At 35.7% G+C, this 17964-nt stretch overlaps 1 protein-coding gene across 2 annotated transcripts; it reads right to left on the minus strand.

Annotated features, from left to right (window-relative positions):
• Nucleotides 1-95: 95 nt before the first annotated feature.
• On the minus strand, nt 96-15889 carry cracr2aa (calcium release activated channel regulator 2Aa). 2 transcript variants are annotated; one of them, XM_087796801.1, is made up of 18 exons: nt 15781-15889; nt 13365-13700; nt 9359-9470; nt 9110-9293; nt 7504-7650; nt 7230-7320; nt 7066-7146; nt 5696-5883; nt 5568-5639; nt 5460-5505; nt 5300-5376; nt 4914-5238; nt 3960-4092; nt 2543-2624; nt 2354-2468; nt 2194-2295; nt 1419-1495; nt 96-1254 (listed from the first exon to the last, which is right to left on the minus strand). In XM_087796801.1, the coding sequence occupies exons 2-18, from the start codon at nt 13569-13571 to the stop codon at nt 1167-1169; spliced, it is 2127 nt and encodes a 708-aa protein (XP_087652927.1). In that variant the 5' UTR covers nt 13572-13700; nt 15781-15889; the 3' UTR covers nt 96-1166. The 2 variants fall into 2 exon arrangements, with proteins under 2 accessions (XP_087652927.1, XP_087652926.1); XM_087796800.1 differs by having other exon boundaries at nt 7066-7149.
• Nucleotides 15890-17964: the final 2075 nt, after the last annotated feature.

Here is a 17964-nt window from a genome sequence, read left to right on the forward strand (position 1 = left end):
AACTTAGTAATTTACAGCAGGGGTAAAGCACAGCTCACAACAACATCACTTCCTGTTTCCAAATTAAAAGCCTCCATACAACCACAACTCAAAACTTCAGCATCAATTAATAATTATACACTTTATTATAATAGAGGAGAAATAAACAATGTATATAAAGCAATTATTTATATTAACATAGAAATATCTCTAAACGTGTATTTATTTTATTATTAACTTCCAAATACTAATCTTTACCCAGTCTTCATGAAACAAATAAATAAAACATTTAGCAATAATACAATTGCAACTTTGAGCCCATTTTGTGATACTTTATGTCAAAAATAAAAGATTAATCTCAAACCGCTTCATTTTAAGGGCTTTTTTTTCTTCTTAGTAAACATTTTAGCTTCACTTCTATTGATCCGACTGTTGTTCATGTAAACCTTAGTGACTTTAAATGATTAATAACTGCTGCGTGTCGTTTGCTTTCGATCTGAAAATGGAGTCGTGTCTATGTTTCCACTGCATTGGTGCTATTATTGATCGAGTCGTTGCCAAGGTCTGCCGATGGAACATGTGAAAGGAAACAAACAATAAACACTTCATAGACTCATCAGCTGTCATATAATAAAATAAATTAATCTCAGACGTACAAAATAAAAGCATGTTTTTGGTGACAAAGATACATTCAAGGCAAGCTGCCGTGTTAATATTTTAGAAATGATGTGAGTCCAACCGGAAACTAAAATCTAGAAACTAAACCACGTGATTTTGCTGCTATGTTGATGTGAATAAACGGCAATGTGCAAACTTGACCACTGGGTGGTGCTGTTGTACTTTAGTGTGTGTGTGTGTGTCAACGACGGAGCAGCGCATGAACCAGGGCGTGTTTTTATTCATTTAATCATTGACATTAACTTTATTCTGAACATTTTATTTTAAATACATTAAGACGACGGTAGTGATGGACTTTCAGCGACTTTTCAAATACAGTGGAAGATAAACTCTTTACATACATTTATAAAAACACATTTAACTATGATATTCACTTTTTTTGAGACACATAAAAAAATCGGATCAACATCATCATAAGTAGGACACATTTGAAGGGTGCACACAACAATACTGTGATGACATGAGTAGTGCTACAGTGTGTGTGCGTGTGTTTGTGTGTGCGTTATCTGTCAGCAGCAGGGTCGTCTCTTCTCCGAGGGGCTCCCCACCAGCTGGACGGTTTTCTCTTTGGCTCGGTCTTCTTGCTCCTTCAGGGTCCTGAGAAGAGTGACGGGTCAACCTGGTGTTACGTCATGTACAGTGGGTCATAAACGTGATGTTGGCGTGTACAAGAGTGTGTTATAACAGCTGGGATGTGAACATGTCAACAGCGTAAGAACGACGGAGCCAAAAGGAGGCGACATGATGCAGGAGATTCTCACCTGGCCAGGTTCAGCATCGACTCGGAAACATTCAGTCCAGAGTAGGCGCTGCACTCGGAGAAGGACATGCTACTCTCCTGCAGAGTACAAGAACATGATGATGATGATGATGATGATGATGAGGCATTCATAGGACAACCAAGAGACATAATGATTCCATCATATCTTGGGTCTGACCCAGGGCTTCCTCAAAGTGTCCAAAAAAACGCCAACACTTAGCATCTTTTGGATGTCTGGGCCGGGTCAAAATTGTGAGAGACCAGCAACATCCTGAACTTATCTCAGTTTTTGAGGAGCTGATCCTCATCATAGCTGCTCCTCAGTCATATGAAACCCATCGATGAAGCAAATTATTTTCTACAACTGCACTGTAATAATAATTTATAATTATTCCTCACTGGTCTTTGTTTTTATAAGTGTTTAAAATAAAATAATAACATTATTTTTTATTTACAATAAACATGCAAATATTCACGACGTTGGTTCATTTTTGTGTTGCGATTAAACGTCCGGTCACTAGATGGCAGCAGCCATGACTTCCTTTGCAGCTAAACGAGCAATGAAATCCGGTGAGATCCTTGACGATGACTGAGGACGAGAGGATACAGTAAACTTTGAAAGCTGATTTTTAGACATATTTTTGTTTCAAAAGAAATCGAAGAAGTCAAGTAATCAGACAATGCTACAGATATATCCTTGTTTATATACGTATTGCCAGATTCTTCCCGTACAGACCCCTAGATAAGTTTGTGTCTTCACTCTGAACTGGACAAACCTTGGCCAGTCTTTCTCCCACCACGGTGTCCACCTCTCTCTCTGCTTCTTTGTCCCTTTTGTTCCCTAAAAGCATCACAGAGATCTCCTCCCCGGCGCCTTCCTACGAGACATGACAAAGTATTTCACCAAGTTTATTTGCGATGACTCCGGGGGGTTACCTTCACGCTCGTCAGCCACTGACGGACGGCGGTGAAGCTTCGCTCTGACGTGATGTCGTACATCACCACCACCGCGTCGGCCTTCCGGAAGAATTGCTTGGTGATGCTGTGATAGCTGTTGACGCGCCAGGAAATGAATGCCTTTTTAGAAAAAATTAGGAAAATATTATGTTGTAGTTGAAGCCTCACCGCTCCTGCCCCGCTGTGTCCCACAGCTGCAGCGCCACCTGGCTGTTGTCCACCATGATGGTCTTCACACTGTAATCTATTCCTGTGTTTACAAACACATCGACTTAGAAGACGTTCTTAGTGGCGACAAAAAAGTTAATATCAGATAATTCTGGATCAGGAATAACACGGTTTAGTTCTTAGTTGGTGTCATTTAATTGTTTACGTCAATGTATATGTATCTTTAAATAAAGTTACATTTCAAATACACTGACAAGAGGAAGTTAAACGTTGCCTTCATCACCTTCTGACCACAGAACAGCAGCTGTTTTTTCAGCAGAAATGATGGATTTTGAGGTCACTTTTAAGTTAAAAACTACACAAAATAAACCAATGTTTAATCATTAAATAATCATTATTTGCAACCTTTTGTTTTGTTTCATGTCTTTATGAATCTTATATGTAATCAACTTAACAACCATCAATATAGCTGACTTAAATTTAACTTAAGAAAACTAAAGGTTACTTTTGTAAAAATATGTCTGTAGTAAATAATCACTAAAAGAGTATTTAGGTAGTATAACCAAATCTGCGACATCGTAAATGTATAATAACCTATCGCATGATTAATTACATTAGCAGTTTTGTATTTCAGAGCCATTTCATGTTAAGACAGACAGTGCTAATGCTAACAGGTTAACAAATAAATGTTGATCAATAAGTCTTAAAGACAACACTTGACTCAGAAAGCTTTGAAACGGAAAACCACAACACTGAGAGACCCGAGTTCTAAGGTCGCAGGAAATGAAAAGGAGAATTTAGAAGTGCTAAGAATGTTGAGTCACTGCGTTGAGAATTCAGCAGAAGCAGAAGTTGTCAGTGACGCACATGAGTGATGCTGCTCTTTGCATACATTAAAGCAGCACTAGGTAACATTTTACTCTTTGCATTTCATCTTTTTTTTACTATTATTTTAACATTATTCTTCACAAAGTAACTTTGACGACTGGTGTCACAATACTTCTCTACATTTTGGAGAATCCACAATACTGTGGTTACACTGCTCTAGCACTGTGTGGAGCCAGAAACATTATTTTTAATCCTACAATTTGGTGCTTTAAGAGAAGGTTTCTAGAAAACAATTTCACTTAAGAGTTAAAATGTATCGTTAAATGTTCAAATGAAGTTAAAATAAGGTTGTGAAGCTCTAACGTGGTTTGACATACATAATAGATACGATTTTTTCAAGATCAAGGTGAACCGGAGGCCCTAAAACAAATGTATTTGATGTATCCCTTGTGTTGTCTCTGGTTCAATGTGAGCGACCTCCCTGGCTTCCACAAATACATATGCTTGAGGTCACACAAGGGTTAACAACAAAGCAGTACAGCAGCTGACCCACAGCAGCAGATAAAAGCTATGATCTCCTAAAACTCACCCACAGTTGCTGAAGTGCCAGAATGGAAGGAGTCGTCACAAAATCTTTTGAGTAGAGACGTTTTTCCAACACTCGAGTTCCCGACCAGAATGATTTTGAAGAGGCGATCAGGAGGTGAAGGATAAGACTCGTCCTACACGAACAAAGGAGACAGACTTTTTCAAACACATCCATGAAGGAAGAAACAAACTAACAAAAAGAGTTTAACTGTTGATATTATATGTTGTCGGATAAACTAAAGTTTTCAAATGAAATAGTGCCATAATTATCCATTTTACCATAACAGAAGAAAAAAGAAATATCAAATACCACATTGAAAAAAAAATATATATATATATATTTATATATACGTATATATAAACTCAATTCAACAGAACTCTAGCAACATTTCTTTTGCTTTAAAATCATATCATTTTTATCAAAGTTCTTTCATTGTTTCTATTTTAATGTGTTTAAAATAAAATAATAGTTTTTTTAATTTATGATTAACAAGAAAAATCATGACATTTGCACTAGATGGCAGCAGTCGATACGTCCTCCACAGCAAAAGGAACAATGAAATCCTGCGGGATCCTTGCAGTGACTGAGTACGAGAGGATACAGTAGACTCCAGCAGGTTTTAAAGTTGATGCTTGGACATATTTTGGTTTTAAAACAAACGAAAGAAGTTACGACTTCATCAAGAGTCATGTGGTCTGTAAATTCTGCAACACCAGAGTCAAGTACTTGACAATACTAGAAATATATCCTTGTTACTACAGTATTGCAGTATATTGCAATTTATCATTTCTTTGGCCCTGTACCATACACACAATCGCACCACTATTGAAAATACTAGACAACTCATTTTCAAGAAGTAAAATTCAATAGGAAATATTTGGTTTCTTCCTGTGATGTGGATGCGAGAGGAGAGTTAAACTTTCAAGGCCAAATACAGGATATCTTGACTCTTACAATCACGCTGTCATCCTTCCCGACAGGTTGACCTCGTGGTGAAGTGATAGTTTTATCCTCCTCCGTCACAGACAGCTGAGATACGCGAGGGTCACTCATATTCAGCGGAGAGTTCCCATCCGTCTCTAGCACTTCCTCTCCTTCGCTGCAGGCTTCAAGCGATCTCCGGGGTAGGTGGTCCATCTGGAGCAGGTGTGGGAGGTGGTCCTCCTCGATGGAGATGATTCTCTGGAGAAAACCTGTCGAGGACTTTGGGAAGGAGTGCGGAAACCAGCCGTTTTGGAGGTTCTGCTTCGTGGTGGGAGACAGCGGATCCTCTCCTTCACTGCACACAACACGTGGATACGTAAAGTGAATGCGAACAGAAGATCAAATTTTTCAGTTACCTTTTAAAAATGCTTGGTTGTTTTGATAAAAACGGCCTCTGATGTGCAAGAGCATGTTTCATGGAATACTTCGGGTTCTAAATAAACAAAAAAAAGTATGTTTTTCTTCAAGGCAGTGATCACTTATATTAAAGTTTAATAGAAAATTGATTCCGTGCACCTGGTTGCAAATGTCCTTCTCGTCTCGCAAATGTTTATTCATTTCTCTGAAGGAAAGGGTCAATTAAAAAAGCAATGACTCAGGAACTGCCACAAAGTGTCCTTGTACCTCATCAGGTCCAGTTGCTTGAGGAAGCTGGCCCGCTCCCGCTGAAGCCCCTCCGTGAGTCTGTAGATCTCACTGTTGGAGGAAAAACCCGTTAGGAATCAAAACTTTGAAACAAGGAACACACGGACATTTCCTTCTCCTCGTGAAAGCGGGCCGAGCGATCCTGCAGGATGCTCAGCTGCTCCTGAACCAGAACCAGCTCATCAGTGGTGTGCTCCAGCTCTCTCGCCAGCTCGTCGTTCGTCTGCTTGAGCTTCACGTTTTCAACTTTGGTCACATGTTGTTCGCTCTGAAGCTCTTGGCACTGACTCTCCAGCTTCAGTGGAGAAGAAACGGAAAATCAAGTGCTTTATTCCTCAGGGCGACTGTCATAAGAGTTACATTTAGGAAAAGATAAGATAAACAACCTAAAGACAGAAAAAAGTATTTAATTATCCTGCTTCAATCTACATCTTGACTTTGGAAGTCACTAAAATGACACCTTTACTTTAGTTATGGGGTCTCAAGCTTGCGATCGATGGGCCAGATTCGGCTTCCCTCCATATTATGTTGAGTTTATTCTATATACAAGTGCACTTTGTTTAAAATCTGATGGTTAAAGAAAAAAGACCATCACTGCAAATATTAATTTAAATTATATACTTGAGCAAACAAATTGGTCATTTTTTTTGGATTTTGGCTACATTATTTGTACATTTAAATAAATAACCAGTGACAGAAAAATGACCATTTATATGACATGTTTGATACATTAAAACTGGGATATGCTGCATCTCCCTGCAACTCCAAAAACAGAATAAGCTGCAGAAAAATGAATAAATAAACAGACCAACCAAAATGTTTTTCAGACATTTTTTAGCAGTTTTCCCAAAAGGTAGCACCTAATATGTGCGACCCCTGTTCTCATTCACCTCTAGTGGTGAGAGTTGGAATTAATAAATTAGGGTTTAATGTATATTTGTTGCAGCAGCAGGGTTCTAGTTCCGTTTTGCTTTTTAAAACCCATTTATTGACTTTATCTAGTAAGAAAGGATAATATATAATACAAATACAATTACAGTATATTGAATCCGATAAAGTAAGAGCCAAAACAAAAACAACCAATGTAAAAGTAACTAATATTAAGTAAGCAAGTAAGTAAGTGAAGGTTATTTGAAAAGCGCCTTTCTAGACCAGGGTCACAAAGCGCTTGAACAATCAAAAACAATACACGGTTAAAATATATACTTTAAAAGGTCAAGACAGGCAAGATAAACCCAGGAGTCACAGAAAATGACTTCAGATGTTTTCTTGAAGTAGTCAGTAGACTCCATTTTTTTTAAAGATGTTTGTAATGAGTTTCCATTTAACAACAACAGAGCAGATCCAGGACCAGATGAGGACAAAACATAGTCACTGTTGCGTGGGAACAGACATCACATTCTCTACATTTCATCCAGGGAATTAGAATTTGAATCTTACATAGATTGTTAATAGCTAAAAACTATCTTGACTGTACCTTCTGCTTCTGAAACAGCTCGTCTTCTTCCTTCTCCTTGTTGGTCAGCTGATGCTCCAAGGTCTGACTGCGAGACAGATACTGCTTGGAATCGTAAAAGAAAAGAAAAAAAACCTCAATATTTCATCTTGAAAGTTTATGAGTATTGTCTGGTAGTGTGATACCTCTAGCATTATTCTGTCCTTCTCGCTCTTGATTTGCTGCTCCATCTCCTGGTACAGATGTTGGATTTCATTGTCGTGCGTCGCTGCTTTCCTGTTCATATAAAACACCTGCATCAAAACTAAGGACTTTGATGGAAGTGATTGATGAAGGAGGACAAACAGAGATAATTCAGATATTTAAAGCCACTCATACTTCCTAGATCTTTACACCCTTGATAAAAAAAAAAGGATTATGAACTGTAGAGTTTGATCAACAAGTGGTTAAAAGTCTGACCTTTGGAGGGCGCTCTCCATCTCCCTCTTCTCCTGATTGGCCAAGACGATCTGAGATGTCACTCGTGCAAGAAAGTCCTCGAAATTGGACAACAGGTCCGGTTCATCTCGACGTAGCTGCGCCCAGAGACTGCGCACCTCAGCGGGACTGGAAGGAAAAAAACAAGTGACAATCAAGTGAATATTTTTAACTGCAACGTCCCAGATTAATGAGCCTTTTAATTTACTTTGTTGTGACAAAGTAAAGCAGAATTATAGCTACATTTGATCAGCGATAACAAAGATGGCCTTAAAGGTTCTTGTGCGACGATGCGTGGAAGACGTAATCAATACTTTCAAAACTTCCTCAGGGGTCGATGCAACTTATTTCCGCACCACCTGAAGTCAAATGTCATTTCATTCTTGACGTTTTTGATTTGTTCATCTCAGTGAAGCTGCTTTAAAGGTCCAGTATTACTCAACTTTCAGTTAATGTCAAGAGCGGCTTCACGCTCAACAAACTCAGAGCAAACTATGAGATCATCGGCCACTTATTAGGAAGTTTCTCAGCAGCATGACGGTACATCCGTATCCCTCCTTCAAACAACAGACTTCAGTAATGGAGCTGAATAGATCAGGAGGTGAATATGCTTAAGAAATACATTTGTAAAACCAAGCAATGAATTTATCATGAGCTAAAGAAATATATGAATAAATCTGAGAAAAGTGAATGCAGAAAACTGAAAAACGAATATTGTCAACCTTCCCTGTACAGTTGTTTCATCAATTATAATATATGAGCGACCATATAACCCATCATTTTCAATAAAAATAATATTGATTTATTTTGAAGCCAAAATGACATGAAGAATCCTAAGTGTAGTAATATTTGCAGTTTTTGGTTACAGTGACATTATGCTTTTTAATTGTTTTGGGGGGTTTTGCACTCTGGGTACAGTTAATGTAACTGATAAACTGAGGCTTACACAGTTAGTAGGTTAAAAAAATATTTAAACGAATAAAAAACACGTTAAAAACTGAAAAAAAGGCTTTTAAAAAGTTAAATATTCCATTTTATGGTAAAGTCTCTTGTATTTAAATGTATTGTATTCATTTTCATCAAATTATTTAAATTTTTTATTCTGTTATGCAACGACAAATTCCTGTGTTGCGTTATAAGAAATTGGCAATAAAAGTTTTTTGTTTCTGATTCTGATTTACTGCTTAAATATAGACGAGGTCTGTTTGAATCTATAACAAATAACGCTGTCTAGAAGGAAATCAGTGAAAGGAACGAGCCGTATTTGTAAATGATGAATCTGCTCATTCAATATGTTAAATTAATATAAATTAAAGGGCCAAATATTTGTCTTATTATTTATCCAAATCAGTCAAACATGGAGCCACATGTGCTGCAGACCCTTAATAGAACTAAAGTCAATGTCATCCTTTTAGCCAAACTCAGAGAAAGCAAATATTTTCCTGTACAATGCTAAGATAGCCGGCAGACACAAACCCATGTTTAACAGTTTGGAAGACTGGAAACATGTTTGTTTGCACAGGTGATAAAGTCTCAGTCGACTATTGACCTTGGCAACGATGTGATGTCGGCACACTTTCAGACTCACTCTTCAAACACCTTGTTGGCTCCCAGGTTCTCCATGAGCATGCAGAAGTGCTTCTCCTCTTCGTCCTCCGAGGTGGCCAGACTCTCTTCCCAGTGCGACTGGTACAGAACTTCTGGAGAACTTTTAAAACCAACGTTCATGTTGGGATCCGACGGACCGTTCGAATGGCCGTGCAAGAAATTCTCTGCGAGAGAAGAGTTGGGATCACATATCAGGTGATTCTCATCTTAAAACGACAGGAAGACTCACTGAAGCCGAACGAGAACTCTTCAAGGGTGAGGAATCCATTGCCGTCAGAGTCGAGGGTGTCGAACACGTTCTCCAACTCCTCGGCGCTGAGAGGAAGCTCGCCGCTCAGCCTCTGTTAACAAAACATAAAACATAGATGATTTTGGCAGGAGCTAGACTTCAGGGACCCCAATAACTGCCACTCCAGGCTCTTAACCCTGATCCACACGGAAAACTTAAAACACACTATATTAATCATTCTATTACAGTAAAGTTTTTTATTTTGACATAGACATGTATAATTATATACGATCCAAATCAGAACGAATTCAACTAGTTTCTCTTTATGCAGAGAAGCAGTAGTTCTAGTCTGAGCCATATTTCATGAGTGGAAACATGTTCTGATCGTATAGTAAAGACATATTTTTTATCTTTCCTGCCTTAACCTTGATTTATTTCTCGATAACTCTACTTGAGGAAAGGTTCATTTCTCTGCTTTGCATATCAATTGAATGTTGAGGACCATCAGTTTAGAAGGTAATGATCTACATTAATGCAGTTTCCAATTATCTCTCTCCATCCATCTATTGGTCAACAGACTGTGTGAGTGCACAGTGATGACATCATCACCCCTGTGTTCGAAGAAACTGTTGCCCTTCCCCTTTGGAATAATACAAATAAAATTGCTAAATATTCCCTTTTTTTTTTTTAAATGTCATTTCCCTGTTTAACGGGGTTAGGGTTAATCAGTAATATCAAAATAAAAATAAAACATTTCTAACTTTGCTTAAAAGAAACCAGTTTAAAAAGAACAGAACTAGGTCACTTCCTGAATTTGATCAGTAAAAACTAATGTTAACTTGGCTTCTATTCTTCAAACCTTTCATCAATTCTGAAGTTGTTGGTCTCTTGGACTGAAAACTAGACAAAGTAATAATGAAAACACGTGTTGTTAAATGATGCTTAATTAAAGCTGTTGTACTTTTTAACAAATATCAATTTAATTTGATGTTCACCGCCTTTATCACTCATTAGTTTATCTTCAAAATAATCAACGTGTTATCAAATATAAGCTTTCAGTTCAACTCAAGCCGTTTTTCTTGAAGAAATAAATAACAAAACACACACACCTTCTCAGCACTAGTAAGAAAGAACACTTGTATTTTAAGGTGAAGCATAGTAAAAAGTCTTAATTCCTGGCCTGGAAATAATTTTGCAGTGCGTCTTAATATTTAGTCGTTTATATTTAAGTGATTTATAATACTTAAATAGGTTGATGATGATTCTAGAAGCACATTTTTTAGCCTAGGATTGGATCGCTAAAGTGCCCGTCTTGGCCTCACATGGCACCATTTGGCCCCTTTTAACAATTGTTGGGAAACTGGTTACCATTTCGTATTCGTCATCATAAGGAGTTAGAGCCTTGACTTAACTGGTTCCTCCCCACCGGACCTGAGGTGACCCTACCAGGCTCATGGAGCCTCCGACAACATAGCTTCTTTGGGACATATGAACCCCTCTGACATGGTAAGATGGTAGCTTGAGGAGGAGAATAGAAATGAAGAATTGAGCGTGACTTTGACAGGTGGATTAGAGCATCAGCACTTATGTGGATGCTGCTGTGGTGGACAGAAGAGAGTTAAGCCAAAAGGCAAAGCTCTAGGAATGCCGGTCGATCCGTCACTTCTTTAGGGCTCAACTATTTTCATCGATTTAAATTCAGATTTATTTGAATGACATTTTCAAACGGCAGCCTCTGTGATTAGAAACATATTGAGCAAAACATTTTATGTTCCTCATCATATGGTCAATATGATATATTTGTTATACTCTCAACAGTCCGTGAAATGTCTCTAATGCAAGTATAAAAAAAATGAAAAGAAAAGTAAAATCACAACATGTTTGTGTTCGAAAAGAATATTTTTTTATTATCATTTTGATAACTTTTATTTAACTGGCAAAGATTCTAAAGATAAATTTAGATATAAAAGTATACTATATGCTACTCAATAAATAGTTTAATTGTTCTTATAATTGTAATTGTTTTTATTGCTTATTGTTAATAATTGGGGTTCCACACGTTAACACATTTTTGGTGATTTGTTTATTTAATTTAGATTGTTGCACTCCAATTTGTCTTGTACCTATGATTATTTTGTAAAAGTATCCAGTCGAGGTGTGTTATGTAGTGCTGTATTATTTTAGGTTTTTATTTTAACTGCACAAAGGTTAAGATGGATTATTCCGATCAATGTATCTCATTTCATCATAATACGAAATCGTAGAGAAGAGTCAGTTGAGGGGTTGTTTGGGCTTCTCATTATATAACTTTTTTGCTGAGGGAAAAGCACCTGTAAACATCTCTAAGACCCATTTTTAGGTAAATAAATGATTAAATCTACACATCAAGTGGTTTAATTTGATAACTATGGTCTTCGCAGTCTGTTTAAACCCAGATAATAACTTTTGCCCAAAACTGTTTAAAAGATACAGTTTACCGTCCGAGAGTCGATCCAAATATTCCTAAAACCACAGCAGTGACAGCAAATAGCCGCACCTCTGTAAAAACCGCTCAGGTTCTGTGTGCTTGTTTGCTCGGCGCTCAACTGTTGACTGAGGCCACCTATATAATCCTGGGTCGGGCCGTGAAAGAAAAGCTTGGGTGTCAGACCCTCGGCTGCTCCGGTATCAGCACCGAACATTTTCCTTGAGTCAGCAAACAAGAAAGTCTTACCACTGGCCGGGACACAATGGAGTTCAAATAGTAAGGCTGGGTGAATAAATATAAAATAATGTCAGATATAACCCAAATATTGACTCAATCTGGTGCAGCCATCTTTTTAATGTAACTGCACATTGTCCTTTTAAAATAAACTGAACTGAACTAAAGTTCAGTATAAGTTAAAGCTGTTTTTTTCCAAGTATCCAACAAAGCCTTTTGTGTAGTGATTTGTTTTTGTTAACATTTGAAAATTTCACACACATGACATATGTATAAAGCTACAAGGAAGGCCAATAATTTAATGAAAATATATACTGAAAGTAAAAAATGAAGTTGAATAATTACTATCAAGGGAGTGAAATAATGATGTTATTTCAGATATATTTAAGTAGAATTAATTGAAGTTCCACAATTTACCTATCAAACCATTTTGCGAAATACATTAAGAAATCTGAGGATTATTTGAATAGAAATTACAACGACAATGTACACCTGATTACATAAATAATCTGTTAGTTATGTATTGTTGTTCAGAGGAAATCATTAATCCTATGAACAAGTATTTGACATTGTTCATGTTTTTATGCCTAGATCTGAACTATTTATTTTAAAATTAGAATAATCAAAATTGTATTTATTTCATATCTTATATATGTTTGCTATATCTTCATTTATTGCATTTAAAAAATAATCTTTAAACGTGGTCGTTGTCTTTTTGTACTTGAATAATTTTCCTCAAAAGTTGATTGAAATTAAAACGGTATTGAACACATGTTGCATCTTCTTATGTGATAAAAAAAAAAAACACCCAAAACCTTTTGTTATAAACCACACTATATCATTGGTAATTTAACAAATTGGAATGTATTTAAGACATTTTATTTTTTGTTCACTTATTGATTTTATTTGGATTTTAATAAGCATTTCTTCCACTGTTTCTTTGAGGTTAAAAACACATGTTTTTGTCTGTTTTTGAGCATAAATTAATGTCAAGCAAATGGTGTTGATCGTTGAAACATAGTAAGATGATAGTTTCCATAACATGATCACATTTAATAGTGTGCGTTAAGCACGAGTGGACATGAGTGCCACATCAAAGCTGGAGCGATGAACACATGCAAAGTAAGTAGATCAACATAACAATGCGAGTGAAGTGTTTTCAACTCAGACCACGCATCTCTTTCATGATCTGGTGAACACAGGTGCATATTAATAACATGTTTGCTTCACCGTAATACTATTGATCAAGCAAAGAACTACGATGACGTTAATATCGATTCATTTAAAAAATGATTTCATCTTCACCTGCATGTCCCGTCGGGTGATGAAGCCTTTGTTCTCAATGTCACAAAGCTGGAAAAACTCAGAGGTTTTCTCCTGCAGAGCCTTCTCTTCACCATGGCCGTTCTCAAACTTGTTGCGGCTCCCTGCTGTTCGAGCGGCAGCAGCCGATGTAGTAGTAGTAGCAGCAGTAGTAAACGCTGCCATGCTGTTGAGGCGCGCTGTTGACATGTGACGGACGTCTCCAGGGTGAGGAAGTAAAAAGAGATGAAGGAGAAGGTTGGAGCCGTTGTATCAGAGCTTGCCACCAATATCAGAGTCTCATCTCTTAGCAACCGGCGCTCTATATTGCTGGTGAAACTGATGAAAGAGACAGATGGAAGATGTTCAGAAAGCGGCGTTCACTGTCAAAAAACAGATTATAATACGAGAAAACAACCTGGAACTTACAGGGAAAGTAAAGTGTTGATTTAAGTGTGTCTTAAATGGATCTTGGACCTCTATTGTATCATCAGTATGTGGCTGTTTGTACAAAACTCTCTTTTCATTGTAATATTTACATTAGAAAATGCGAATAGGCCCGTCCCCCTTTTCTGGAGATTAAATTGTGTTTAATATAACCACACCCACTCTGCTGTGATTGGACAAACATCAATGTTAGTCATCAATCCCGGAAATCTTCACCTCCAAGTGACTCGTTGTATAAACAAAGCTGGGCTTGATTACGGAGGAGGAGTTAAGTCATTATTACGTCAATGGACTAAGCTCTCGTAACCTCTCTTTTGCTGGGATTTAATTTTTTTATTACAATTAACATGCAAATATTGACAGTTTGTTGATTTTCGTTGTTTCAATAAAACTTTTGGCCGCTAGATGAAAGCAGTCATTATGTCCTGCGCAGCTAAAGGAACAGCTGTTTTGAAGCTGATTTTTTTTGCCATATTTTGGCTTTCACAAGATGTGACTAAAATTCAGTGTCCCATTAAATCATTACAAAAGCTAATTAGGTGTATAGAAATATATTGTATGGTTTTGTGACATGAAAATATTGTATGGTGAGATAAGTGTATTAACACAGCCCTTTTATTTATTATGATTATAAACATTTCTCCATAGTACAGCTATTTTTATACATGCATTTATATTAATACACATATTTAAACGCGTATCCTTTTTTTCCCAGAATGTTTCCTCTCAGTCATTCTTTTATTTATTTAATATGATACAATGAGTCTCAATAATGTCAAAACGATCGATGGTTCTTTCCTTATCATACAGGAGGTTGAAAAAATTGTCAGAGATGTTGTTATAAAATTATCAAAAGTAACACTTTTTTTTTTAGAGAGAACTTTGTCACCGACTACTAGATATTACACTTGAAATTTATAACACAGGAAGTTAAGGCAAATGTTGTGATGGCTTTTTTTCAAGAATACAAAAACATATTTTTTTCTTTCTGGACATATAAACAACAATTATGCAATCCTAAAAAAATAGTGTGCATATATATATATATATATATATATCTCATGTCAAAATGTGCATAATGTTATTAAATTATTAAAAGCATTTCTCTTAGAACTCTAACACGCTTTACAAATAACTATTACTTACTTACTGATAAACACTGTAAAACACAGGCCACAGGCTAGAATATTTCTGTCACTTCCTGTTATTAAAAACAAACGTAACAATTATCAAAATTACATTTGCACCAGTTTGGTTTTCTTTCTTTGGAAGTTGCACTACAATAGAAGGAATACATGCAAAGATCGAATGTTTAACTTCTCAGTCATCCTTTTTTATTTTCTTTTTTCCTTACTTATAACTTAGGAAGAGTTGTTTTGGTAATTCTATAACTCGACAAAAAAGAACACCTAACATTTCACCATATGCTTCAATTGAGAAATACTATTGGACATTTAACTTCGACTTTATTTATGTTTTTATTCTCCATTTGTCCCACAAAGTGAGGCTTTATTAGGGACAGAATGTTACAAGCCATCAACAGTGAAACCACACTTCAAAACGAGTCTTGTACATATCTTTGTGTAGAATAAATTAATCTAAATAAACATTTGTTTTACATTAGACTACTAGTTCTTGTTCGCTCAGGTTCAACAAGTCGTGTCACATTCAAGTTTGCAACTTTGAAAAAAAGCCTCTGGTCATTTAAAAGTAGAAAAGTTCAACAACAATGGATCCTTAAATACGTTGAGAATTACCACTAAATATATAAATTGAACAAGTGATAAAAAGCCACTTTCTTCGTTTTTTTATTTTGTAACTTCCTGTGAATAAACATTTCCTGCAAAACATACGGAGCTAGCTCGAGCAGGCGATGCTAAACGCGACGAAAACGGCTAAAAAATAAGTTAAAACGCTCAAATTCGACATTAATAATAGTTTATTTGAGGAGGTAAAATAAAAAGATACGTACCGGTGTTTGGAAGGTTAGAATAAAGCCTGGGAAAGTTGTCTAACTTTGACGAGAGAGGAGTAATCCGCGGTCAACTAGAGTTTGAGTGACAAGTGTGTTCGCTGACATTTGACTGATGGCGCCTCAACGAACCAGCTCAGCTCTTCATGGGTTCCCATGGCAACGCCAACCCGGAAGTATAAAGTACTGCGTTCGATCGTATTTGTTTTGTGTTTTTTTTTGTTGGTCTAACGAATTAAAAAACATAAAAAACACCGATAAACAAAATAAGGAATTCAAAATAATCGACTTTTTGGTCCTATTTAATTAAATGAATTATTTAAAATTAATAACATTTAATAAGTGCGTTCGATCATATTTGTTTTGTGTTTTTTTTTGTTGGTCTAACGAATTAAAAAACATATAAAACACCGATAAAAAAAAAAAGGAATTCAAAATAATCGACTTGTTGGTCCTATTTAATTAAATGAACTATTTAAAATTAATAACATTTAATAAGTACATTAAAATAAAACAAAAAAACAAATGTGTGATCGTTCTACCGTGATAAAACACAGCATAGTGCTAGTTTACATTAAAAAAAATGATAAACAATATGAAATATTAAATATTATTAATTATATTCTAATTAATGGATTCAAGGAGGTATTTAACATTGTGTGCACTTAACTTACACTTGTAATAAAAGAAAAGAAATGATAATTCATGCATCATTAATCTGATGTATGTGCTTCAAACGACGTGTATCGTTAAAAAAATATATATACATAATAATGTCCAGTTGTCTATAGGACTTTATATTGGGGCAAATTTTTTCTTGCATTGAGGGAAAAAATAGTCAAACTGTTGTATGGAAAAAAAAACAACTTTGAAAAACGTAATAAAATAAAATTGCTATTGTAATACAAACTTTGGTCAAATGAGGGCGCTATAGTATCACAATTAAAAATAAGTAAACGTAAACTTTTTAACGTGACTCTGCTAGTGGAATCATCTGTAATAATATAATCAATTAATTATTTGAACAATAACACATATGATCCCAACTTTTCAGAAGTTATAAGTCATTCAGAAACTTTTTATTGTTAGTATATATAGAGAAACAGATAGAAGTTTAGAGTTGCTCATTGTTCCTTAACAATAACACATATGATCCCAACTTTTCAGAAGTTATAAGTCATTCAGAAACTTTTTATTGTTACTATATATAGAGAGACAGATAGAAGTTTAGAGTTGGTCATTGTTCCTCCTCTTCAGAGACATGAAGGATTGTGATGCTTTAAAGAACTGCAGCAGCAAAGAAGGACACTTTTAACAAGGTGAAGTAATAGAAGTCCACTGAAGTGACGACCATCCATATTGGTGCGAGGCATGGGAAAGACTGACATCATATTTACGAGAGCTTTTGTTCAGAACCTCATTTAATGGAAGGTTGTATGGTTTGGAGAACCTCGTCCTTTGTGCTAAGATTAAAGACAAGAAAAACAAACTTAAGTTAAAGTTAAAGTTAAAAAAATAAGCTTTTCCAGTTACATTCAAGGAACGATATCAAATGGAAAACCAAATAAAATATGATGGATTCACTTTTTGCTTTTAAAGAACATATAATCTTCTTTTTTTTTATATTCACAAGTACTTAATGTAAGTTTTCCATACATTAGTGTAATCGAAAAGAACCTACTGGACAATGCAGTTTTAATAATACAGTTATAGAAATGTATTATTAAAGTATGTCCTTGTAAAACTGCCACTCATTAACATCATTATCATTTCAACCATCTTTTCAGATAAGATGTCAGAATTTGTGAGAGGAAATGATCTCATATCAAATATTGAAACTTGATACAAGTGTTGTCCCAGTGTGACTGTAACGTTAAGAATACTCATATTGAAGAAAATAAATATACTGTAACATTAATGTATGTGTTAAAAGCAAGATTCAAGATTTTAGAAGATGGGAAAGTGCATAAGTATATAATTTGAATCTGTATATCAATAATTAAAAAAAATACATATATAATATATATTTTCCACCATTTATTTTTTTTATAGCACGTGTCAAACTCAAGGGAACCAAATCTGCCAAGTCGTTTTATGTGGCCTGTGACTGGGAAAATTTGAGTCAATATAGATTCAGGTTTATGTTGATATTATGAACAATGGAAATGATTGGTGTTTAAGATA

This window comes from Callionymus lyra, chromosome 8 (assembly GCF_982586985.1).
Source record: "Callionymus lyra chromosome 8, fCalLyr1.hap1.1, whole genome shotgun sequence".
Lineage (NCBI taxonomy): Eukaryota > Metazoa > Chordata > Actinopteri > Syngnathiformes > Callionymidae > Callionymus > Callionymus lyra.

Excerpts from the sequence above, each read along its gene's own strand:
- cracr2aa (XM_087796800.1), bottom strand. The coding sequence starts at position 13,571 with ATGTCAACAGCGCGCCTCAACAGCATGGCAGCGTTTACTACTGCTGCT. Across the intron at positions 5,377-5,459 it reads AGAAGGACATTTGCAACCAG|AACCCGAAGTATTCCATGAA; the intron begins GTGCACGGAATC and ends TTGTTTATTTAG. Across the intron at positions 2,469-2,542 it reads GACACAGCGGGGCAGGAGCG|CTATCACAGCATCACCAAGC; the intron begins GTGAGGCTTCAA and ends GCGCGTCAACAG.